The 27185-nt window shown below is 38.1% G+C and overlaps 1 protein-coding gene across 1 annotated transcript in view; it reads right to left on the reverse strand.

Moving 5' to 3' along the window:
* LOC147361234 (ankyrin repeat domain-containing protein 26-like) overlaps positions 1–27185 on the reverse strand; it is a 55950-nt gene that overhangs the window by 22013 nt on the left and 6752 nt on the right. Inside the window, exons 4-11 of the mRNA XM_086334964.1 lie at positions 25360–25466; positions 23723–23860; positions 22451–22518; positions 19922–19955; positions 18723–18792; positions 15715–15775; positions 15426–15622; positions 2446–2564 (exon numbers count right to left, since the gene is read on the reverse strand). Of these exons, the coding sequence (XP_086191090.1) occupies positions 2446–2564; positions 15426–15622; positions 15715–15775; positions 18723–18792; positions 19922–19955; positions 22451–22518; positions 23723–23860; positions 25360–25466 (794 nt within the window). The remainder of the gene's footprint in view (positions 1–2445; positions 2565–15425; positions 15623–15714; positions 15776–18722; positions 18793–19921; positions 19956–22450; positions 22519–23722; positions 23861–25359; positions 25467–27185) is intronic.

Genomic DNA, 27185 nt, shown 5'->3' on the forward strand with positions numbered 1-27185 from the left:
TTGTTTTCTAATAATTCGACTAATAAAGAATAAAAAACCAATTCTTGTAAAATTCCAACTCTTACCCATATTAAGTCATTGATTAATTCACAAAACACTTATGGCTTACTTCACTCTGTATAATAGGCTCCAGTTTCATCCATCTCATTAGAACTGATTCAAATGTTTTCTTTTTAATGGGTGAGTAATACTCCACTGTGTATATGTACCACAGCTTTCTTATCCATTCATCTGCTGATGGATATCTAGGTTGCTTCCATGTCCTGGCTATTATAAACAGTGCTGCGATGAACATTGGGGTACACGTGTCTCTTTCCCTTCTGGTTTCCTCAGTGTGTATGCCCAGCAGTGGGATTGCTAGATCATAAGGAAGTTCTATTTCCAGTTTTTTAAGGAATCTCCACACTGTTCTCCATAGTGGCTGTACTAGTTTGCATTCCAACCAACAGTGTAAGAGGGTTCCCTTTTCTCCACACCCTCTCCAGCATTTATTATTTGTAGACTTTTGGATCGCAGCCATTCTGAAAGGTGTGAAATGGTACCTCATAGTGGTTTTGATTTGCATTTCTCTGATAATGAGTGATGTTGAGCATCTTTTCATGTGTTTGTTAGCCATCTGTATGTCTTCTTTGGAGAAATGTCTATTTAGTTCTTTGGCCCATTTTTTGATTGGGTCATTTATTTTTCTGGAGTTGAGCTGTAGGAGTTGCTTGTATATTTTTGGGATTAGTCGTTTGTCAGTTGCTTCATTTATATGGAATTTAGAAAGATGGTAACAATAACCCGGTGTACGAGACAGCAAAAGAGACACTGATGTATAGAACAGTCTTATGGACTCTGTGGGAGAGGGAGAAGGTGGGAAGATTTGGGAGAATGACATTGAAACATGTAAAATATCATATAAGAAACGAGTTGCCAGTCCAGGTTCGATGCATGATACTGGATGCTTGGGGCTAGTGCACTGGGACGACCCAGAGGGATGGTATGGGGAGGGAGGAGGGAGGAGGGTTCAGGATGGGGAACACATGTATACCTGTGGCGGATTCATTTTGATATTTGGCAAAACTAATACAATTATGTAAAGTTTAAAAATTAAAAAAAAAAACAAAAAACACTTATGAAGTACCAACCATATGCAAGAAAACAAATTCTTCCTTCAAACAGAGATATATAATTATGATACAATATGATATGTAAGAGTTGACATATGAAAGTGATAAGTGAAATAAGGAAGGATTTGCAGAAGAAGTGAAGACAGGAGGTCAAAAGGAAGAGAAAAGCGAGAAATCATTCTACGGGGAGATTAGAATGTGAGTACACAGATCAGGCACACGGCATCTAGGTTGTTTCCTAGGAACCTGGAAGGAAAAGTACAAAATACATGGAAGAAAGTAGAGAGATGCTCTGGAAAGACATTGGGAAGAACCTCAAGGGCTACACTGAAAACCTGGAGTCCACTGCCTAAACACCATGACTCTTAGACGTGGGAGTCATAATTAGATTTACACTATATTTTTTTGTTTTGCTTTTAAATACAGTAATGTTTAATTTAGGAATTTCACTTGTACTCCAGTGCTTAGGAATCTGCCTGCTGATGCAGGGGGCACAGGTTCGATCCCTGGTCAGGGAAGATAGCACATGCTGCAGAGCAATGAATCCTGTGCTCCACAACCCCTGAAGCCAGCACCCTGGAGCCCACACTCAGCACCAAGAGAAGCCACCACAATGGGAAGCCCAAGCACTGCAGATGCAAAGAACCAACGCAGCCAAATAAATTAAAAAAAAAAAAAAAACAACCCTCAAAGAGAAAGGTAACACTTTAATTTAGATGATTTTTAAAATGACATGTGGCACATCCACCATGAAAGAAGAAATCAAATTTAGGCGGGGTGGGGGCAGTTTACTTGTAAACCACCCACATGGGTGACATCAGCATCATGGATGAAAGGCAGGTGCCTCATCGGCTCTCCCGCCACCAACAGCAATCTGGCTCCATCCATGGACATACCCAAAGTGCTAGGAGAAAACTGCCAACCAAGAGTACTCTTTCCAGAAAAGGTGTCTTTCAGAAATGAAGGAGAAATAAAAACTGTCCCAGACAAAGCAAACCTGAGGGAGTTCATCACCACTAGTCCCGCCTCATGAGAAACGCTGAGAGAAGCCCTCAGACTAAAATGAAAGGATGCTCATCAGTGACATAAATTTAACTTTACAACACACTGGTTAAGGCAAGTATGCAGTCAACTCCAGAATACTCTAATACTGTAACACGGTGGTATGTTAACAAAGGAACTCTAGTATTGAGGCTAAAGGACAAGAGTATTCAAAATAACTATATCCCTAGTGAAATATAAAATTCATAAATCACAAACATTAGCTCAAGTCAGAAATGATTTTACAGGAAAATAACAAATGACCTACTGTTAAATATTGATATAGGCTTACCTATGAGAACCTTTATTCTCCATAGCAGGAAACGCCTGCTTGTTATTTCCTCCACTCTTTCTCTGCTGAATCAGTCGACTCTCATCAGCAGCATCTTTGTGCTTCTTTTCTTCTTCAACCTTTAATGAAAGTTTGACACTAAGAATAATTGCTATTACTTAATTCTAGAGACTCTGTTTTCAATTTATTATTTGACTCAATATTTGCCCTGATTTTAAGTGATAAAAATATATTTGTGCTTACATAAATTTTATCACTTACAAGTCAATGAAATTTTTGTAAAATGTGCTTTTTTCTGAGGGAAAGAAACAAAATTCCCAAAATTTCAAGAAAGGCTTTTTTAATAAGATACAATTATTCACATCCAGTCTTCCCCATCTGACTGGCAGAGGTAGAGAAATAAAAACACACAACATCTGTCCTCTTTGGTCTTTACCACCTGGATTTTCCATTAAACAGTCAGATGTAGAGGATGTGACACCTTAGTGCCTCAGAGACAGAAAGGAAACTTTCTTCTTTCTGCACTAAAGCTATTCTTTCCCCACTGCCTTTTCTAATTCTTTTTTCATTTGGATCCAGGACATAGCAAAACCCTGATGGTGTTCACTGAAATGTATGAACCAAAGTTTACCAAAACACAAGGAGCAGAATGAAACTGAGGAGGTGTTAGTGTGGAATTCTGGAATGTAAGTAATGCTTCCCAATTCCACATTCAGTGACCATCAAATTTTATAGCTAGAGGGTATAGAAATAACTATCTACCTTTGCCCCACTGTTTACCAATAACAGCTTTAAAATAAAAAAAAGGTTAAATGATTTGTTCAAAGCGCCTAAAGTGGCATTCCCTAACATTTTATGACACCAAAAGAGATGATACAATTCTATAATCTTGAATCTGATAAAATTACCAAATGAATTCCTCAAATGAATCAGGTAAGTTAAAAGCACGACTTTGGCAAAATAATTTAATTCATTAATTGGAGTAGGGTTCATTCTCCTTTTTCTTTAAAGGAGAATAGCTACATTTTTTTCTTTTTTTGTCTTACACAAAAGAGCAAGCAAGTTTAAAAACCTACTACTGAAGAAAGAAAAATTTCACAGCATCGAAATATATGAAAATCCTCATTTCTGTCCTATTACCATAATAAGCATTTTGTGTAATGAAAAGGTTTAATTGTTAAACATGAATTCAAGATGCTACAAGAGGACTCTGTTTTAAAGTTGATCTTAAAAGACAAGTTTTAATTTGTAGAAGAGAAATGCTTATGTGAGGATGGAATTATGAGGCATTTTAAAGTACTACTATGACATAAGAAAGAAATAGAAAACCCTATTTGAAAAGATCTTATTCAAAATTGATGGTGAAATCAAAGCTTTACAGACAAAGCAAAAGTTAAGAGAATTTAGCACCACCAAACCAGTCTTACAACAAATACTAAAGGGATTTGCAGCCAGTAAACACAAGAGAAAGGAAAGACCTACAAAAACAAACCAAAACAATTAAGAAAATGTCAACAGGAACATATATATTACTACTTTAATATAAATGGATTCAATTCATCAACAAAAGATACAGAATAACTGAATGAATACAAAAACAAGAGCCAAATATATACTGGCCACAAGAGGCCCGCTTCAGACCTAGAGACACATATAGACTGAAAGTAAATGGATGGAGAAAGATATTCCATTTGAATGGTAACCAAAAGATAGCCAGTGTGGCAAGTCTTATTTCACACAAAATAGACTTTAAAATAAAGAATATTATAACAGACAAAGGACAGTATACAATGATCAAAGGATCAATCCAAGAAGAAGATATAACAATTGGAAATATTTATGCCCCCAACATAGAAGCGCCTCAATACACACGGCAAACACTAACAGGCATAAGAGGGGAATTCAACAGCAACACAGCCATAGTGGGGGACTTTAACAACCCACTTACACCAGTGGACAGATCATCAAAACAGAGAATCAATAAGGAAACACAAAAGTTCAATGAAACATTAGACCCAATGGATCTAATTGATATCTTCAGGACTTTCCATCCAAATGCAGAAGAATACACTTTGTTCTCAACTGCACATGGAACATTCTCTGGGATAGCCCACATCTTGAGCCACGAATCAAGCCTCAGCAAATTTAAAAAATTGAAAATATATCACGTATCTTCTCTGACCACAACACTATGAGACTAGATATCAACTACAGGAGAAAAATGTAAAAAAACACAAACTCAGGGAGATTAAACAATTCATTACTAAATAACGAAAAGGATATTGAAGAAATAAGAAGGGAAATCAAAAGATTCCTAGAAACAAATGACAACAAAAACATGACCACCCAAAACCTATGGGATTCAATAAAAGCACTTCTAAGAGAGAAGTTGATGGCAGCACAATCCTACCTCGAGGACAAGAAAAACTTTGAACAGGCAACACTCTACATTTAAAGCAGCTAGAAAAAGAACCAAAACTCCCCAAAGTCAGCAGAAGGAAAGAAATCATACAGATCAGAGCAGAAATAATTCAAAAAGAGAATGAAGGAAACAATAGCAAAGATTAATCAGACTGAACACTGGTTCTTTGAGAAGATAAGCAAAATGGACAAACCACTAGCCAGACTCATCAAGAACAGAGGGAGAAAAATCAAATTGACAAGATTAGAAATGAAAAAGGAGAAGTTACAACAGACAACACAGAGATGAAAAGGATCATAAGAGAATGTTATGAGCAACAATATGCTAATAAAACGGACAACCGAGAGGAGATGCACAGATTCTTAGAAAAGTTCAACCTCCCAAAACTGAATCAGGAAGAAATAAAAATTACAAACAAGCCAATTACAAACACTGAAATAGAAAGTGTTATCCAAAATCTCCCAAAAACAAAAGCCCAGGCCAGATAGCTTCACAGGGGAATTTTATCAAACATTTAGAGAAGAGCTAATGCCTATTTTTCTGAAACTCTTCCAAAAAATTGCAGAGGAAGGAACACTTCCAAACTCATTCTATGAGGCCACAATCACCTTGATACCAAAACCAGGCAGGGACAACACAAAAAAGAAAATTAAAGGCCAACATCACTGACAAACACAGATGTAAAAATCCTCAACAAAATTCTAGCAAACACAATTCAACAACATATTCAATAGCTCATATACCATGATCAATTCGGTTTATGCCAGGGATGCAAGGATTCTTCAATATACACAAACCAATTTCAATGTGATGCACCATCTTAACAAATTGAAAAATAAGAACCATATGATCATATCTCAATAGAGGCAGAAAAAGCCTTTGACACAATTCAGCACCTGTTTATGACAAAAACGCTTCAAAAAATAGACACAGGAGGAACCTTGGTCAACATAGTAAAGGCCGTATAGAATAAACCCACAGCAAACATTATTCTCAATGAGGAAAAATGAAAAGCATTCCCTCTAAGATCAGGAACAAGACAAATTTGTCCATTCTCATCACAGTTATTCAGCGTGGTTTTGGAAGTCCTAGCTATGGCAATCAGTGAAGAAAAAGAAATACAAAGAATCCAGATCTGAAAAGAAGAAGTAAAACTCTCTCTTTTGCAAATGAAATGATACTACACATAGAAAACCCAAAAGAAACTATCTATTTTCTAGTAAAGCTAAACAATGAATTTAACAAAGTTGTATGATACAAGGTCAATACACAGAAATCACTTGAATTCCTATATACTAACAATGAAAAATCAGAAAGTGAAATTAAGGAGCCAATCCCATTCGCCACTGCAACAAAAAGAATAAAATATCTGGTAATAAACCTACCTAAGGAGACAAAGGACCTGTATATGGAAAATTCTAAGACACCGAGGAAAGAAAAGAAAGATGACATAAAGAGGTGGAGAGATATTCCATATTCCTGGGTAGGAAGAATTAATAGTGTGAAAATGACTATATTACCAAATGCAATCTACAGATTCAGTGTGATCACTTTCAAATTACCAATGGCATTTTTCATAGAACTAGAACAATATATACAATGGACTATTACTCAGCCATAAAGAGAAACACATGTGAGTCAGTTCTAACAACGTTGAGAAACCTAGAGCCTATTCTCCAGAGTGAAGCAAGTCAGAAAGAGAAATATAAATATCATATACTATTCGCATATACATGGAATCTACAAAGATTCTGAGTCTACAATGGTACTGATGAATTTATTTGCAGGGCAGCAATGGAGAAACAGATATAGAGAACAGACTTATGGACATGGGGGGAGGGGAAGTGGGGAGAGGGTGAGATGGATGGAAAAAGTAACATGGAAACTTACAATTCCTTATGTAAAATAGATAGCCAATGGGAATTTGTTGTATGACTCAGGGAACTCAGAAAGGGACTCTGTGACAATCTAGAAAAGTGGGATGGGGAGGGAGATGGGAGGAGGGTTTGGGAGGGAGGGGACATGGGTGTACCTATGGCTGATTCTTGTTGATGTTTGACAGAAAACAACAAAATTCTGTAAAGTGATTATCCTTCAATTAAAAAATAAATACATTTTCTAAAAACCCCATTTGAAAATTTCATCGTTTTCTTCTTTTTTCCCTGTAAACAGCACATAACGGCTCTAATTTCCTTTCTATGCCCTCTTCAATGGCAGATAAAGGTTGAAGGAACAATTTAGATATAAAAAAAGTAGTAAAACTATGATTATCCAAGTTGGAGATTTAAAAGTTTTCAAATACATCTATGATTATCAAGCAGAATTCAATATTCACATCAGGAAAGAACAAATGAGCTGAAAAAATCAAGTAACCACAATGACTGAGTTTTAGATATGGAAGAATTTGCATTTTAGTTTAACATGTATAACAAAGAACTGACATGCTAATTTAACACCTATAAATACTGAAGCTAATAAAGTTTCTTAAAAGTAAAACTTAAAAATAACTTCTTAACTTAAAAAAATACTTCTTAAAAATAAACTTCTTAAAATTTTATTCTTTAATAAAATTCTTAAAATGGAATACACGTATTACTAGAGATATTTTTTAAAGTAAAAAATTATCTTTCTGAGATAATTTTATAAACTCTGTTGGTAATTCTTTCCTTATAATTTCATAACAAGTAGTCTACATAAGAAAAAAATCATGAATTGTGATTTCATTCATTCAATGTGTGTGACTTGCAGATATTAGGAAAAGATAAATCACAATCTTTCTGGGGGTGGGGCGGGGTGGATTCTACATTTTTTTCTTTAAGACTGTTGCAGCTTAAAATTTTCTCATGACATGAAGAGAGTTTAAGAATCTCATTTATATAATTATAAATTATAATTTTAGTAAAAGACAAGATAAAATGCTTATTTCCTCTTTATTTTCAAGAAGATTCAAAACCTCCACCAAGATTATACCAAACAGTAAGATAAATTAGTTAAGAACATTAAGTATGTATCAAACAGTAAGTTAGTAACCAGAAGAAACAGAAGGGCCAAAAATTCTTAATTCATAATATATCTGCTAAGGCCTAAAATAGAGCTCATCTAGAATTGCCTATAAATGAAAGTTCTGCTAGATTAAACAGAAGACATCGCTTGATTAATTTCAAAGTGAGAATTTTTTAAAAAAGAGAAATCACTTCAAATTGAAATGAACTTCCAGAGGGAACTATATTCAGTATAGATATATACATATACAAGTGTAACCAGGTCACATTGCTATACACCTGAAACTAACACAGTATTGTAAATGACTACACTTTAAAGAAAAAAACAAAAACAACCACCAACCTCAAAAACAACCACCAAAAAAGCTAAGTATCAAATTTTCTTTCAGGTCTTCATAAAAATCAGCTATATGTCATTCAGAAGCGTATAAGTATTGAGTTTTCACAACCTCACTTTCTCCTAAGTTGAATTTGAAATAATTTACCTCATATTTATAATATAGAGCACCTCCTCTGACTTACCCCCACTATTTCTGTTGTGTTTGTAAAATAATGTTTCATCTTGACCTTCATTCTGTCTCGTATTCATCTTTTTTTAATTTATTTATTTTAAATGGAGGCTAATTACTTTACAATATTGTATTGGTTTTGCCATACATCAACACGAGTCCACCATGGGTGTACACGTGTTCCCATCCTGAACCCCCCTCCCACCTCCCTCCCCAGACCATCCCTCTGGGTCATACCTGTGCACCAGCCCCGAGCATCCTGTATCATGCATTGAACCTGGACTGGCAATTTGTTTCACATATGATATTATACATGTTTCTATGCCATTCTAACATATCATCCCACCCTCTCCCTCTCCCACAGAGTCCAAAAGACTGTTCTATAATCTGTGTCTCTTTTGCTGTCTCGCATACCGGGTTATCGTTACCATCTTTCTAAATTCCATATATATGCATTAGTATACTGTATTGGTGTTTTTCTTTCTGGCTTACTTCACACTGTATAATAGGCTCCAGTTTCATCCACCTCGTTAGAACTGATTCAAATGTATTCTTTTTAATGGCTGAGTAATACTCCATTGTGTATATGTACCACTGCTTTCTTATCCATTCGTCTGCTGATGGACATCTAGGTTGCTTCCATGTCTTGGCTATTATAAACAGTGCTGCGATGAACATTGGGGTACATGTGTCTCTTTCAATTCTGGTTTTCTCGGTGTGTATGCCCAGTAGTGGGATTTCTGGGTCCCAGTTCTATTTCCAGTTTTTTAAGGAATCTCCACACTGTTCTCCATAGTGGCTGTACTAGTTTGCATTCCCACCAACAGTGTAAGAGGGTTCCCTTTTCTCCACACCCTCTCCAGCATTTATTCTTGTAGACTTTTGGATAGCAGCCATTCTGACTGGCGTGAAATGGTACCTCATAGTGGTTTTGATTTGCATTTCTCTGATAATGAGTGATATTGAGCATCTTTTCATGTTTGTTAGCCATCTGTATGTCTTCTTTGGAGAAATGTCTGTTTAGATCTTTGGCCCATTTTTTGACTGAGTCGTTTATTTTCCTGGAATTGAGCTGCAGGAGTTGCTTGTACATTTTTGAGATTAATTGTTTGTCAGTTGCTTCATTTGCTATTATTTTCTCCCATTCTGAAGGCTGTCTTTTCACCTTGCTTATAGTTTCCTTTGTTGTGCAGAAGCTTTTAATTTTAATTAGGTCCCATTTGTTTATTTTTACTTTTATTTCCAATATTCTGGGAGGTGGATCATAGAGGATCCTGCTGTGATTTATGTCAGAGAGTGTTTTGCCTATGTTCTCCTCTAGGAGTTTTATAGTTTCTGGTCTTACGTTTAGATCTTTAATCCATTTTGAGTTTATTTTTGTGTATGGTGTTAGAAAGGGTTCTAGTTTCATTCATTTAAAAGTGGTTGACCACTTTCAATTTGTTAATGTGGTGTATTACATTGATTGACTTGCGGATATTGAAGAATCCTTGCATCCCTGGAATAAAGCCCATTTGGTCATGATGTATGATCTTTTTAATGTGTTGTTGGATTCTGATGGCTAGAATTTTGTTAGGGATTTTTGCATCTATGTTCATCAGTGATATTGGCCTGTAGTTTTCTTTCTTTGTGGCATTTTTGTCAGGTTTTGGTATTAGGGTGATGGTGGCCTCATAGAATGAGTTTGGAAGTTTACCTTCCTCTGCAATTTTCTGGAAGAGTTTGAGTAGGATAGGTGTTGGCTCGTCTCTAAATATTTGGTAGAATTCAGCTCTGAAGCCGTCTGGTCCTGGGCTTTTGTTTGCTGGAAGATTTCTGATTACAGTTTCGATTTCCGTGCTTGTGATGGGTCTGTTAAGATTTTCTATTTCTTCCTGGTTCAGTTTTGGAAAGTTGTACTTTTCTAAGCATTTGTCCATTTCTTCCACGTTGTCCATTTTATCGGCATATAATTGCTGATAGTAGTCTCTTGTGATCCTTTGTATTTCTGTGTTGTCTGTTGTGATCTCTCCATTTTCATTTCTAATTTTATTGATTTGATTTTTCTCCCTTTGTTTCTTGATGAGTCTGGCTAATGGTGTGTCAATTTTATTTATCCTCTCAAATAACCAGCTTTTGGCTTTGTTGATTTTTGCTATGATCTGTTTTGCTTCTTTTACATTTATTTCTGCCCTAATTTTTAAGATTTCTTTCCTTCTACTAATCCTGGAGTCCTGCATGTCTTCCTTTTCTAGTTGCTTGAGGTGTAGAGTTAGGTTACTTATTTGACTTTTTTCTTGTTTCTTGAGGTAAGCCTGTATTGCTATGAACCTTCCCCTTAGCACTGCTTTTACAGTGTCCCACAGGTTTTGGGTTGTTGTGTTTTCATTTTCATTCGTTTCTCTGCATATTTTGATTTCTTCTGTGATTTGTTGGTTATTCACCACCATGTTATTCAGCCTCCATATTTTGGAATTTTTAATAGTTTTTCTCCTGTAATTGACATCCAATCTTACTGCATTGTGGTCAGAAAAGATGCTTGGAATGATTTCAATTTTTTTGAATTTACCAAGGCTAGATTTATGGCCCAGGATGTGATCTATCCTGGAGAAGGTTCCGTGTGTGCTTGAGAAAAAGGTGAAATTCATTGTTTTGGGGTGAAATGTCCTATAGATATCAATTAGGTCTAACTGGTCTATTGTATCATTTAAAATTTGTGTTTCCTTGTTAATTTTCTGTTTAGTTGATCTATCCATAGGTGTGAGTGGATTAAAGTCTCCCACTATTATTGTGTTATTATTAATTTCCCTTTTCATACTTGTTAGCATTTGTCTTACATATTGTGGTGCTCCTATGTTGGGTGCATATATATTTATAATTGTTACATCTTCTTCTTGGATTCATCCTTTGACCATTTTGTAGTGTCCTTCTTTGTCTCTTTTCTCAGCCTTTGTTTTAAAGTCTATTTTATCTGATATGAGTATTGCTACTCCTGCTTTCTTTTGGGGTCTATTTGCATGGAATATCTTTTTCCAGCCCTTCACTTTCAGTCTATATGTGTCCCTCGTTTTGACGTGGGTCTCTTGTAGACAACATATATAGGGGTCTTGTTTTTGTTTCCATTCATCCAGTCTTTGTCTTTTGGTTGGCGCATTCAACCCATTTATGTTTAAGGTAACTATTGATAAGTATGAGCCCATTGCCATTTACTTTATTGTTTTGGGTTAGAGTTTATACTCCCTTTTTCTGTTTCCTGTCTAGAGAATATCCTTTAGTATTTGTTGGAGAGCTGGTTTGGTGGTGCTGAATTCTCTCAGCTTTTGCTTGTCTGTAACGCTTTTGGTTTCTCCTTCATATGTGAATGAGATCCTTGCTGGGTACAGTAGTCTGGGCTGTAGGTTATTGCCTTTCATCACTTTAAGTATATCCTGCCATTCCCTCCTGGCCTGAAGAGTTTCTATTGAAAGATCAGCTGTTATCCTTACGGGAATCCCCTTGCGTGTTATTTGTTGTTTTTCCCTTGCTGCTTTTAATATTTGTTCTTTGTGTTTGATCTTTGTTAATTTGATTAGTACGTGCTTTGGGGTGTTTCAACTTGGGTTTATCTTGTTTGGGACTCTCTGGGTTTCTTGGACTTGGGTGATTATTTCCTTCCCCATTTTAGGAGAGTTTTCAACTATTATCTCTTCAAGTATTTTCTCATGGCCTTTCTTTTTGTCTTCTTCTTCTGGGACTCCTATGATTCGAATTTTGGGGCATTTAACGTTGTTCCAGAGGTCTCTGAGATTGTCCTCATTTCTTTTACTTCGTTTTTCTTTTTTCCTCTTGGATTCATTTATTGCTACCATTCTATCTTCTATCTCACCTATCTTCTGACTCCATTATTCTACTATTTGTTCCCTCCAGAGTGTTTTTGATATCATTTATTGCATTATTCATAATATGTTGACTCTTTTTTATTTCTTATAGATCTTTGTTAAACCTTTCTTGCATCTTCTCAATCCTTGTCTCCAGGCTATTTATCTGTGATTCCATTTTGTTTTCAAGATTTTGGATCATTTTCACTATCATTATTTGGAATTCTTTATCAGGTAGATTCCCTATCTCTTCCTCTTTTGTTTGGTTTGGTGGGCATTTATCCTGTTCCTTTACCTGCTGGTATTCCTCTGTCTCTTCATCTTGTTTATATTGCTGCGTTTGGGTAGCCTTTCTCTATTCTGGCAGTTTGTGGAGTTCTCTTTATTGTGGAGTTTCCTCGCTGTCGGTGGGGTTGTACGGGTGGCTTGTCAAGGTTTCCTGGTTAGGGACACTTATGTTGGTGTTCTGGTGGGTGGAGCTGGATTTTTTCTCTCTGGAGTGCAATGAAGTGTCCAGTAATGAGTTATGAGATGTCAGTGGGTTTAGAGTGACTTTGGGCAGCCTATACATTGAAGCTCAGGGCTATGTTCCTGTGTTGCGGGAGAATTTGTGTGGTATGTCTTTCTCTGGAACTTGTTGGCCCTTGGGTGGTGCTTGGTTACAGTGTAGGTATGGAGGCGTTTGATGAGCTCCTGTCAATTAATGTTCCCTGGAGTCAGGAGTTCTCTGGTGTTCTCAGGATTTGGACTTAAGCCTCCTGCTTCTGGTTTTCAGTCTTATTTTTACAATAGCCTCAAGACTTCTCCATCTATACAGCACCGTTGATAAAACATCTAGGTTAAAGATGAAAAGTTTCTCCACAGTGAGGGACACCCAGACAGGTTCACAGAGTTACATGAAGAAGAGGGAGGAAGGAGACAGAGGTGGCCAGGAGGATAAAAGGGGGAATCAAAAGGAGAGAGACAGATCCAGCCAGTAATCAGTTCCCTAAGTGTTCTGCACCATCCGGCCCACACAAAGAGATCCACAGAGTTGGGTAGAAGAGAAGGGGGATGGAGGAGATAGAGGCAACTTGGTGGAGAAAAAGGAGAGTCCAAAGTGGGAGAGAGCGGTCAAGCCAGTAATCTTGCTCCCGAGTAAACTTGAGTACTGAAGATTGGGTTCTTAAAGGTACAAAATTGATAACAAATACCAAAAAGCAAAGATTAAAAATCTAGAGTAGAGGATGGATTTTCAAAAATTCAATATTAAAGGGAAAAAAAACAAAGTCACAAAAAGTATAAAATATATATATATATATATGAAGTTTGCTCTAAAACATAGGGCCTCTTTCTCTCTCTCTCTTTTTTTTTTTGCAAAGTAATAGTAGGTTATAAAAATGAAAATTAAAGGAGTAATAGAAGACTTAAAAATTAAAAAATTTTTTTAAAAATTAAAGAATGATATTAAAAATAGTAAAAATATATCTAGGCCTTGCTCTGGTGTTGTTGTGGGCAGTGTGGGGTCAGTTCATTTTCAGATAGTTCCTTGATCCGGCTTGTATTTCTCAAGACCTATAGGCCCCTCCCTATGTAGTCGGTACTAACGACAGGGTTTTAATCTATTGCACCTGTCACTTCCAAGGAGGTTCCCTCGGTTTTAGCTTCTTCTCTTTGCTGGTCTCTTCAGTGTCTGATTTCGGCCCTGACACAAGGAGGCTGGTGGTGGATGCTTTTTTTAGGCTCACTTGTTTAGTCGCACTGTGGGGAGGGAGGGACGCTGCAAACAAATAACACTGGCGTGTGCTTGCAGTGCCTCAGCCACACTGGGCCTGCCCCTGCTCACGGCGCGTGTGCCCTCCCTGCCCACACTGCTCAGGCTCCAGGTTGCTCCGCCAGGAACCGTCGGAGGCCAGCCCTTAGCTGCCTGCACCTCCCAAGTTTAAGCCACTCAGGTTCAGGTGCTCGGGTAGTCCTCAGAGGTGCAGACTCCGTTGGGCCTGCGTTTTGTGCACTTCTCAGGTCCGAGCAGCTCAGGTGATGAGGTGTTTGGTGAGCGCGGTTGGTGCGACTTATCGCCTCCCCCGTCCCTGCCGTTCGGTTTTCTCGGTGTACAACTGGTGCACCTTCTCAGGCGGATGTTGACCATCCAGAATCCCAAGAAGTCTTGGTTAGCAACGAAGCCTGCTTGCAGTTTCGTAGATAATGCCTCTCTGGGGCCGCGATTGCCCCCTTCCGGCTCTGACTGCCTTTGCCTGCCTGTCACCGGAGGTGGGGGATGGGTTGGCCTGCAGCCGGCTAGCTCTGCTCAGTCCTTTGTTCTGTGAGTGAGCCTGGTGGTGTCTTAGGTTAGGGCTTTTCACGTGGTAGCTCTCCCACAGTCTGGTTTGCTAGCCCAAGTTAGTTCCCTCAGATTGCCCTCGGGGCATTCAGGCCCGGTCCTGACTCTAAGCAATGCAGCCCAAGCCTCCCTGCCCAGCCCCCGCTTGCTAGTGGAGGATGCAGGCGTCTGCGCTGCTTCTCCGCTGGGGGAGTTACCGTTGGGCAAGTAATCTGTGGGTTTTAGTTATTAATTTATTTTTCCTCCTGGTTATGTTGCCCTCTGTGGTGCCAAGGCTCGCCACATACTCAGCAGTGAGAGTGCTTCCTCGTGTTTGGAAACTTCTTGCTTTTTTAAGACACCCTTCCCGGGATGGAGCTCCATCCCTACCTCTTTTGTCTCTCTTTTTATCTTTTATATTTTTTCCTACCTCCTTTTGAAGACAATGGGCTGCTTTTCTGGGTGCCTGATGTCCTCTGCCGGCATTCAGAAGTTGTTTTGTGGAATTTACTCAGCGTTCAAATGTTCTTTTGATGAATTTGTGGGGGAGAAAGTGCTCTCCCTGTCCTATTCCTCTGCCATGTTAGGACCGCCTCCTCTGTCTCGTCTCGTATTCATCTTATCCTTCTTAAATGAATTCTTCTCCTTCATCCCCCTCCCCGTCTTCATATTCATCTAGCTGTTTTTCCTAATTGCTTTGTAGTTTTTTTCTTTCATAATGGCATACTTAGTATGACAACATTTATAAATCTGAACCATGCAGATATATTCCTCTTATTATCACATCATTTTGTATCATGACTTTGAAGTCTTCCATTTCTGTGGTGGGATCCTTTTTGTCATCATAAGGATCAAGGGAATGGTGTGTAAAAAAGTACAGGGGAAAAAAGTGTTAAAAACAAAACAACTTACCTTTGCAAGACCAAGGCCTGCTAGAGTCTTGAGTGGTTTTGGAAGAGGATCAGGCCTTGGGAAGGCAGGATGAGAGAAGCCCTGGACTCCAGGTGATGGTTTGGGAAGGGTTTCAACCACATCTTCAATTTCAGTATCAGAATTATTGTTCTCAGAGAGGGTGGTACTCTCTCGTCTCACAATGCCACATTCTGCTTCTAATACAGTGAAAACAGGGGAGAGTACATGAGAACCTCTGTCATTTCAAATCAGTGAATAACACCAGGAGGACAGTCTTCAAATAACTTACGGTTTCTCTTGGATTGCTGAAAAGCCTTCATTAGCTTTGCTAAGTTTGGTTTTGGTTCCTTCTGGAGAAGAAAATAAGAGCTTGATGAATAACAAGTATCAACTTGAATAAAAGAATTATAACCTCCCCCATTACTATATGATCTAACACAAAGAACACAGGCTCTGGAGTCATTCAGATGTGGATTCAAATCCCAGTTCTGCCACTGACTAACCTTCTCATAGGGTAAGCATTATGACAGATGACATTAGAAACCCCAGATGTTCCTCTCCTTACCCCTAATTGACTGCTGTACAAATACTATGACACCCACTAGGTTATTTCTCTACCAAAATGTTCTAGAAAAAAAATTTATCCCTGGCAGTTTAGAGTACTAATGAAAAACTAAGACATTTAAATTAATTGCTCTATTTTGACATATGCTTGCATGATATCTATATGCATGAATTATCACTTGGGAAGGGAAATATGAAAGTTTAGATTTTAGTAGAACCTTATTTAGATAGGTTACAAGTGCAAACAGGATAAGCTACTTCTATTCTGTTTGTTAAACAACTAAAGACAAATGATTGTTTCAATTCGGCTCTTTCAAAGAAAAAGGGAAAAAAAACTAAGAGTAAACCTGTAGGGAAATGATCATGAATGAAAGCCACAAACACACTAAACAGAAAGCCATAATCAAACATGTTCACAATAGAGGCAGAGAGAGACGGACTGAAAGAACGGACACTGAAGAAAAGTATTCTGCAAGGAAAAATTAGGTTAAAAGTAAAAAAAAAAAAAGGTGGGGGAGGAAAAGAAAGCAAAGAGAGAGACATTCCTAGTCAAGTACAAAGTTAAGGAAAAAAAATAAGTATAATAAGGTTTGTGGAAAAACACATATATTTAAAATTCATATACAATAGATCAGTAATATATCAGTATTCTTAAGGATATAGTATGAACAAAGCCTCTGTTTTCAACGCTTTAATTAATATATAAATTATGCATCTATATTCTTCAAATTTTATGAAAATATCAACATACATTGTATACAAAACATATATTTAAGACAGAGGCTTTTGTTCATAATATATCCCTAGTATAACAGTGAGTATTACTCTAAAACATTTTGTTTATAAATACTACCGTATTAGAGTTGAATTTTGCCACTATAAAAAATGTCATTTGATTAGCCACACATGGTCATCTATCACTACCTGAATGTTGTAAAGTATTACTTGAGAGAGAGAAAATTGATTAAGAAATATTCCTAACTATTTACTGGGAAAAAGAACTGGTAATCAAAATTCCGAGGAGAATGTATGGCTTGAAAAGAAACATTTAATGGAACACAAGATGGGGCTAAAAAGGTCAAAAATTTTAACCTAAAATTTTATCTCACAATTGGTGGACACTGAAAAAAATACTATAACCTTTTACTTTTCACGTGTTTCTTATTTATTTCCTTTTTATGCAGGACCTCCTTCCTCAACATAACTCAACTGAACTATATTACCTGTAACATTATATAGGATACCATTTCTCTCTTCATTTATTCACATTCAAAAACTATTAACAGGATTTTTACACTCGAGACCTATGCTACGTGCTGCAGGAGATGCACAATTGTTTCCTGAACTCCACTGGCTTACACTGATACGGGGCTGTAAGATGAATACTTCAATCACAGTAATACAAATGTCTGAAATCTGAAGTTCTGGAATGTGACACAAGAACTTGGAGTAGGTTTTTTTAAAACTACAATAGAAAAAAAAAAATCTCAAGTTGTAAGTTTTATCTTACGGTTATTAAACGTCTCTGCTTCTATGAAGTGAAAGTTGCTCAGTCGTGTCTGACTTTTTGCAACCCCATGGACTATATGGTCCATAGAATTCTTCAGGCCAGAATACTGGAGTGGGTAGCTGTTTCCTTCTCCAGGGGATCTTCCCAACCCAGGGATTGAACCCAGATCTCCTGCATTGTAGGCAGATTCTTTACTGTCTGAGCCACAAGGGAAGCCGCTTCTATAGCTGGTTATTATTTTAGGCAAACGTGCATTCTTCAATGAGATGAAGAGTTGTGAATATACTCTTAATGGAATGCTTGAGAAAACACAGTGGAATCCGTTTATAATATGGATTTTGGAGACACAGAATTTTAATTTCTAAATCTTTATAACTTCAACTTTTATTTTAGTCTTAATGCAGAGCCAAGACAGAAACAGAGAAATTAAAAAAAAAAAAAAGGCCCTCCTAACAACACTGCCGCTGCTGCTGCTAAGTCACTTCAGTCGTGTCCGACTCTGTGCGACCCGACAGACGGCAGCCCACCAGGCTCCCCCATTCCTAGGATTCTCCAGGCAAGAACACTGGAGTGGGGCACCATTTTCTTCTCCAATGCATGAAAGTGAAAAGTGAAAGTGAAGTCACTCAGTCGTGTCCGACTCTTTGCGACCCCATGGACTGCAGCCTACCAGCTCCTCTGTCCATGGAATTTTCCAGGCAAGAGTACTGGAGAGGGTTGCCAATGCCAAGAAACCAAAATAAAGTGTCCAGGGGTGGTGGGTAGTGGTGGGGGGGCAACTAGATGATATATGCTATATAGTTTTGGAACTGAAAGGCTCCAGGAAGATTCCATGATTATTAAAATAAGTAATTATATCCACTAAAGACATCATTATGAGTGTTGCAAAAGTCATGTCCTTATGGTTTAAAATTCACAGTAAGACTCTATCCTTGACCAAAATTCATATTTCCTTCACTGTGGGAAAGCTTTTCCCAATACAATTTTCCTGTCACTCTATATTTTCCAGCCCACTGTTTTCTTCATTCCACCTTCAGTATTTACCAAAGTTAAAAATAAAAAAAAAATCAACTACTCATATTTTTATAAAATAGTTTGCTCTGAAGAACTTTCTATTACAAACATAAAACAGTGAGAGGGACACCATTGCTGAATTTAAGAGTAAACACTACATGAAACTGAATTCAGAGCATGAAAATTAACTTCACAAGAGTGCACTTTACCTTGGTTTCAGAACCTAAGACGTCATCATCTGATGTAGGCCATGAATCCACACCAGGTTTGTTGGAAAACCTTTAGAGCATAAACACAATGAAAAAGAGTGAGTACATTTCTCTAAATGAAAAAAAAAAAAAAAAGAAAAGAAGCAGCAAGTGAAAGTTTGGCTATCTATGTAGTAAACGAAGTTTCTTGACATAATTAAAATTTGGCCTCTGTTTTAAAACATTTTTTAAAAGATATTTTGATGTGGACCATTTTAAAAGTCTTTATTGAATTTGTTGCCATGTTGCTTCTGTTTTATGTTTTGGCTTTTTGACCCCAAGGCATGTGGGATCTCAGCTCCTCCTACCAGAGATTGAACACACACCACCTGCATTGGAAGGAGAAGTCTTACTAACCATCTTAACCACTGCACCCCCAGAGAAGTCTCCAAAAGAGATTTTAGTTACCTATTTCTGCTTCCATCTCTCCCAACCTAGGACATATCTAGGTAAGACTCATTCTTAGTTTCCATAGCAAAGACTGACAGCCAATATATTGGCAGAGCCTGAAAATAATATGTTTTCACCAAGTCCTAATAGCTGAACTGAAAATCTAACTGATGGACTGACGTAACTTTTGTTTGCCCAATCTGGAATAAACCTGGTGACTTAAAGCAGAAGGACATGCTGCTCCTTCTCCATTGTCTGTCCCTGGTTCAGAGCCTAGACTGTGTCCATCAAAAATGGCAGTCTTGGTCCTTCAGCAGGGAAATCACTTATGGAGAAGGCCCCATTCCTCCCCTTCACTGTAAAGGGAATACAGGAGTTCCCCGCAATGTCTAAAACTTAAAATGGACACAAGACAAAGAAATAATTTATATGTTTCACTTATATGCTACACGGGTACTTCTCAATCTCTGCTGAGGGACAGGAGAGTGGATGTTGGAGCCAGGCAGGCCAGCTGTCAAATCACAGGTCAACTCATTTTAACCATGGAATCATGGGTCCATTCATCAACCTCCCCAAACCAGTTGCCTAATTAAGTAAAAGTAGGACACAGTTACTTTACGAAGCTGTTCTGATGACTCTAGGAGGTCACAAATGTTAAGCACATAATGCAGTCTCTAACCCAGAGCAGAACACTCAACAAACATTAGCTTCTCTTCTCTGTGTGTTCTCTTAGTAACACATACAATTTTAAAAAATCCGTCAAATCCTACCTGCTTAAAGAGTCTTCTTCAGAACTCTTAGCCGCTATTAAAGAAAAAAATAAGACACATTTTAAATCAACAAAAGAAAAATACAGACGATTAAAACCTCAAGACTGATGTTTTGTTTAAAAGTGTTCCTTTGGGACCACACCTGGAGACCACACTAGAGGGAGCAGTGATTGTATTATATTCATGGGCCACTAATACCTAAGAACCATTGCTCTCCTTATAGTCATCACATGTAGAACAGAAGGAAAAAAGAGAGAACTGCTGTTTACAATGACCATAATCCTAACCAAACTCTAGGAGACTGACAGAAAATGATACTGCACCATTAATAGAATCAGTGCGATATGCTGACAATAGCACACTAAAACAGCACAGTGTTCCTGGACTTCCACTGCCTGCAGCAGTGAACAGAGGAACAGGTGTCTTGCTGGGACACAACACAAATTCTCTGGCTCTTCAGTTCAGGATGAAAACGCCCTCTCACAGGGAAGCTTGTTCTACAGGCACTGAACTTCAGAGCGTGGGAAAACATAGGAAACAAAGTCTTCCTGGCCCTCTTTCCAGATGTAAGAGAAGTATGAAAGATGTAGTGATTCCAGATTTAGAAAGGATGATCTCTTGAAAGGGAGGTGGGGGAGGGCAAATGGGTGAAGGGAGTCAGCTGGGTGGTGGGGATGAGGACCAGACTTGTGGTGAGCAGGCAGTAGGGTACACACAAGCTGAACTTCTTACTGTTTTAAATATATGTGTATACATACTAATACATGTGAAAAGTACACTCTCTTGAGACTATTTCCTTCCATTGTTCAAGGGTATCTGGACCACCTAGAGCAGGATGGTCTGAACAGTGCTCTGTTCTACTGAGGGATATCATTGTATCAATCCTGCCCATTATATGGCAAATGTTGATAGAAATCATGCTTTTTCAGCTTGGAAGGCATTTGTCATCAGATCCTAAGCTGATGAATAAGGGGAGGAAGGGAAGGATGGAAGGAGCTACAGACTCTGGTGCTGTTGGACAACATTTCACATGTGTCGTCATGATCTGATGCTGGAGGGATGACTCACATGGAGGGAGAGGGGTCCTCCAAGCTCAAGCCTGGAGGGCAGAGGCAGTGATTTTTAAATGTTTGCACCCAGTAACATCAGAACAATGCTTGGTACGTAAAAGACACTTGCTAGTTATCTCTTCAGTAAACAAATGAACAAATAAATAAGAATGATTTCCTTGAAAAGTGTGTTTAGAAAACTATAGAAAGTCACCAGGGACAACTCTATTCTGTTCTGAGCATATCGAAGAACAAGACTCTATGTCATCTCTGTATCTTCTCTAACCTACAGAAGTTCTTTGATGGATGTTGTTGTTGTTCAGTCACTGAGTTGTGTCCAACTCTTTGCGACCCAATGGACTGTAGCTCACCAGGCTCTTCTGTCCATGGGATTTCCCAGGCAAGAATACTGGAGTGGGTTGCCATTTCCTTCTCCAAGGGATCTTCCCAATCCAGGGATCAAACCAGTATCTCAGGCATTGTCAGGTGGATTCTTTATTACTGAGCCACCTGGGAAGCCCCTTTTGATTAGATAGAGGTCTACTAAGTTTAAAGGTGTTCTCAGACAGCTTGTACAATGTGCTAGATGCCACATCAAGGGGGCATAGTGGTGTTTTTGCTAATGTGAAGTGTTTGGGGTCTTTTATTAGAATCTGCAGAGTCCCAAGTTGATCTATTTGAAAATCTATTATGATAATCTTTTAAAGAATGGCAACAGAACATGTTGTGCTTACAAAACTATACTATCGTGACAATCATCCAACACACAGAAGGAAACATCTGGTTCTAATGAAGCCAACCTATCTCACTCTTTTTGGATCTGTGAGGAATAAAGGTGGTAATAGAGACCTTGTTGGTACAATAGGCAAAATAACCGGTGGTTCTCAACTAGGCATTGCTTTTCTGATCTGTACTATTCCAAGGTATCTTTCGAAAGTAATCTCTTCCTGGTACACTGCACACTGGCTCAGCATTGCAGTTCTTACTGTTTATCATTTCTTATCCTACCAGGAAGGGATTGTTGAGGTTTCCAGTTTAAACGATGGTAACTTTTTTAATGAGACTAATCACTACACAGTAACTAATAACTATTCATTCACTAAAGGCAAACTATTTGTAAAAGTTAAAGTTCCACTTTTATAAGAAGTCCAATGTGTTATAATATGATTATAGATGAAATATATATCATACTAACAAACATTTTTTCTAATTTACACAAAAATCTACTACAGGATTTTAGCGGCTGTGATTAAATACATGGAATTCTTTTCAGACAATACTGTCTCTGATGTTAAATTACCTACAATTAACTTCTTTAACAATTCTGAATACTAGACTATTAAGAAATTAATTTAAAAATAAAATACACATGCATTTTACACTACTTTTATCATAGTTGTTTCATTATTGAAACTTCCTCACTCCTACTTTATCTATGGTAGAATCACCAAGAGTAATTCATTATTAGCAGATGACGTACCTGGGTTGCTTTTTTGGGGAGTAGTTTTAGGCCTCTTTTCTTTATATTCAGAGATCAGTTCACAAATGCTATGTGTTAAAAATGTGATAAATAATATTTTAACACTAATATGAAAAACAACTACAAAATATGTTAAATTCTTAGATTATTTCAGACAGACAAGGTCAGCGATAATATCAAAACTACAATTGTCCCATACATTTCAAGTTTCTAAGTTCTACAAAGTTTTGCTTAGTATGTATTTAAAGGAGAAAGAAAAGGAAGATGAAGTAGTCATGAACTGAGGGCAATATAGCTCAGTAGATTAACTAGATTTAGCTTGGCATACAAAAACTCTTTCAAACTTGCAAATCCTAGCTCTGTAACCAACTGCTCTTTGTTTCTAGAGAAGTTGCTTCTCTTGAGTTCAAAGTCTTCCTCTACACAACTGGGATCTTACTGCCTTATTTCACAAGGGGATTAAGAGGATTTAATGAGATAATATATCCCCAAAATGCTTGCAGAATGGAATAATTTGTTCTTGAACTTTATTGCTGGAACTACTTTGAAATCCCCAATAAAACCAATGTCTATTTTCTTATGTGTTTAGCATTCAGGGGCTGCAGGAAACTTATTAATTATGGTGATCAGTTGTTCTTGGTGGTTCATAATTTGGGGAACCTCAGCTCTTATATCATTTGTACCTAAATTTATTTATAAAATATCAACTCACTACATTAGATAACATAATTATCCCCCGTTATTGCAGCTAATCACACCAAGTGCAGAAAACTAATCACAATCAAGACCTGGCCTGGACCGCTACTCTCCATTCTCTACCTGCTCAAACTCTCAACCAGCTGATCTTTCTGACAATGATGCTTAATCTCCATGTTCATCTCCGATTCACTTGGAAGATGTTACCCTACTCTTACAATGGATTCTGGCAAGTCCTAGGCAGGGCTTACCTCTCTAAATTCCTCTCTGAACTAACTTACTTGAGATTTAAGGATTTCTGGTGAATGAGGCAGATAAATCCTTTGGAAGATTTTCATTCTTACAGGAAACAGATCCCATGAGGGGGCCAACTGTAACTATGGAATCTCAGGCAAGTTGACACCCACTACTCTGGGAAGGATGACAGGGAACCTATGACCTAAGGAAAGGTGCCCCCACAGGATAGAAGCTGCCTGCACCAAACAGACAACTCTCACTGGTCATGTAACAAGTAACAGTTAAAATTCTTTTTGGCTGCAGTTTAGTGATAACTGGCATTTTAATGTAAACACTTACATATCAAAACCACTAATAGCAGCATATTCTTCTGCAGTCCATCCAAAGACATCTGGAGAAAAGACGTCAGCACCTCGCTGAAGGAGAAGACTGACTACATCGGTACATTCATAATTGACAGCAAGTATGAGGGCGGTTCTAAAACAACAGAGAGATGACGTCACCCTCAGGAAGTTGAGTTAACTTACAGAAACAGCTCGTTTGATATGCTTTACCAAGTTAACATCTTGCCCTTCCATGAAGAACTGACCATTTACATGCTCAAGTCTACATCCTTGTAAATTACTTCCACGGCTAAAATGAAGGGATGGAAAAGAAGCCTCCTGCCCCACTGGGATGGCACGCAGCAGCAGTTACTATTTCAAAAGTCCCTGATGAGGACTCCCCTGGTGGACCAGGGGCTATGACTCCAGGCTCCCAATGCAGGGGGCCCAGGTTCCACCCCTGGACAGGGAACCTCATCCCACATGCTGCAACTGAGAGTTCCCACAACTAAGACAGCACGCAGTCAAATAAATAAATGCTTTAAAAAAATAATAACAAAGTCCTTGATGGACAAGAAACTATGCTGAGGTCACTTATCTGAGGCAGGTGAGTATTTAAAGGACGAATCCCCCGTTTCCTCCTTAGTCTGATATATTATGCTTCAAAGTCAGCTAGAGGTTGGGTTAAGCAAAGGCTATTTGCAGGCTTAAAACAAAAATATTAACAATAATGGAAATAAAAATAGTCACTGAGGCACTTAATGATGTTGACAAGCATGTGCTCTTCACTAAATGAAATGCTATATATACACACAGCCGCCTTTGAAGGATGCATTACTATTTGCCTTTTTGTTCCAGGAAACTTATTTGCTGATGATAAGTACTGTGCCCAGGGTCATAACCCTAATAAGTAGGAAAGCTAGGAGTTGAACCCAGTCTGAATCTAAAGCCCATCATTTTCGTCTGTATCATCCACCTCTGACTTATCTTTGTTAAAGGAACTGTTTATCCAATTAAACCTATCGTTCTTCCTCCCACCTTCATTTAAAATGAAAACATCAAAATGTACTAGAAATGAAAAAGGATAAAAACTGGTGAGCCTACAGTATCTGGTGACAGTGATTACTCATCACTTTTTTGTTGCTGCTTAGTCACTAAACTGTGAAGGACTCTTCTGCAATCTAATAACATCAGTATATTTCAAAGAAAGTAACTGAAAGCAAAGAATCATCCAAAAGACAAAATCAACTCCTTTATGTTTAGTATGCATCTTTTAAGGAAAAATATATACGAAGTAGAGGTTAAACAATCGTTATAAAATAATTAAGAAATTCAATACTGTCATAAGGTAAACTGAAAAGCAGAATCCATATTTTATAAAGCTAATGAAACTAGTATGAAATCCCTCAGCTACTACAAGATCAACCAGAAAAAAGAATAGGTTGCATATGACATCACTCGATATTATAAAGGAATATGAATCCTGCTATATATTCCTGCTATATAGTTTTTCACGATTCCCAGTGAGAATAATTGATTTTCTACCTAACTGATGAAGTGTTGATCACAAATGAAACCTGTTATTAATTTAATCTTGATCTTAGCACCCGAGAACAGCACTAAGGTTTTTAAAAAGAAAAAGAACAACTGTACCTTTTCATCTTATCAACCGCATGTATATCTGCTTCTTTTTTTACTAAAAATTCCACCATTTGCTGTTTCCTTTCACTTATGCCAAGTAAGAGTGGTGTAAGGTCATCCTGTAAAACAAGAAAAACCATTTGTAATGTACACAGTTAACCTATTTCTAAACTGAACGGAAAATCATGCAATAGATACTCTGAACTTAAACATATAATTCAGAAAGTAAACAAAAGGAGCCCCTTCTCCTCATCCCCTGGCGCGCCTTCTATCTCTTCAAGATGCTCCTCCTCCTGGCCTTCCCTGGGGGTCCAGGGGCTAAGACTTGAGTTCCCAAGGCAGGGGGTCCAGGTTCCATCCCTGGTCAGGGAACTAGATTCCACGTGCCGAAACTAAAGATCCCACGTGCCACAACTAGACCCAGTGCAGCCAAATATGTCTTTCAAAAAGATAAATAATAAAATGCTCCTCCTCTACCTCTTCCAAAGATGAACCACAGAGTCATTCTCTAAAACTCACTTTCAACATTTACTGGTTCCAAGGATCTTTCTTCTATCATAGTATTTATCAGGAATATTGTAGTATTTACTTGCTCTATTACTAGTCTCAACACTCCTCCAGAGAGAATCAATCAGCTACTAAATCAACTGCATATTTTAGGAACAATGCTGAGGCAGGACTATATAATACTATCTGTAGCATGCATAAGCTATCCAAGGATGACCAAGAGTAACCTCATGAGGTTTACAGACATTCCAATGGGAATATTATCCTCTACATGAACACGCAAAGAGAAAGGTTGTTTTGTGTTTTTCTTTCTTCCAAAAAACCAACTGTAGGCACCATGTTTTTTGGCTTTCTCAGCAAAGTCTCCTGAAATTTAATCTTACTCATTCTCCTTTGCTTGTTCCTTCCCCCGCCCTTAAGTTAACCTGACAGGTCAGCTTTTGCTAGATGCTGTTTTGACACAGAACAACACTGCTTCTCTTCAAAGACTTTTCTTGAGGACTCTCATGTAATTACCTCCAGACCTCCAGGAGGAAGCTTCCTTAATCCCAGTGTTCTGGTCTCTGTCTTGCTTTACTGTTCTTAGTTAAAGATTACAAGGTCAGTTCAGTTCAGTTCAGTCGCTCAGTCGTGTCTGACTCTTTGCGACCCCATGAATTGCAGCATGCCAGGCCTCCCTGTCCATCACCAACTCCCGGAGTTCACTCAGACTCACGTCCATCGAGTCAGTGATGCCATCCAGCCATCTCATCCTCTGTCGTCCCCTTCTCCTCCTGCCCCCAATCCCTCCCAGCATCAGAGTCTTTTCCAATGAGTCGACTCTTCGCATGAGGTGGCCAAAGTACTGGAGTTTCAGCTTTAGCATCATTCCTTCTAAAGAAATCCCAGGACTGATCTCCTTCAGAATATGTTACCAATAAATATGCACTCAGCATTTTCTCGAGGAGTTGCTCTTCCGTGAATTCTCCCTGCGCTCTCTCTCATAATCCTGTGTGTTTGGGAGACTCATTCAGTGTGAAACGGCCACAACCAACTTAAAATTCTAATTTGAAAAATTGAATCCCATCCTGAAGAAATTCTTTTAAAATATGAAATCAATTATAGATTAATTAGACTGTATTTAAAATCTTGAAATAGTTATCAAAATAAACTATAAAACAAGAATTGGAAACTCAAATGCTTATGGAGGGAAAGCCGGTGGCCTGAGTAAGTGAAAAAGCCAGGTGAGGCTGGCAAACCTGCGAACACACGCCCCATACAGAAGGGGAGGCCTCCACACGCAGAGCAAACAGGGGCGGCCTCCACACGCAGACCAAACAGTAGAATAGGCT

The sequence above is a fragment of the Bos grunniens genome, chromosome 13 (genome assembly GCF_055505025.1).
Source record: "Bos grunniens cultivar Pamir isolate PY7600 chromosome 13, Bosgru_T2T1.0, whole genome shotgun sequence".
In the NCBI taxonomy this organism is placed as follows: Eukaryota; Metazoa; Chordata; class Mammalia; order Artiodactyla; family Bovidae; genus Bos; species Bos grunniens.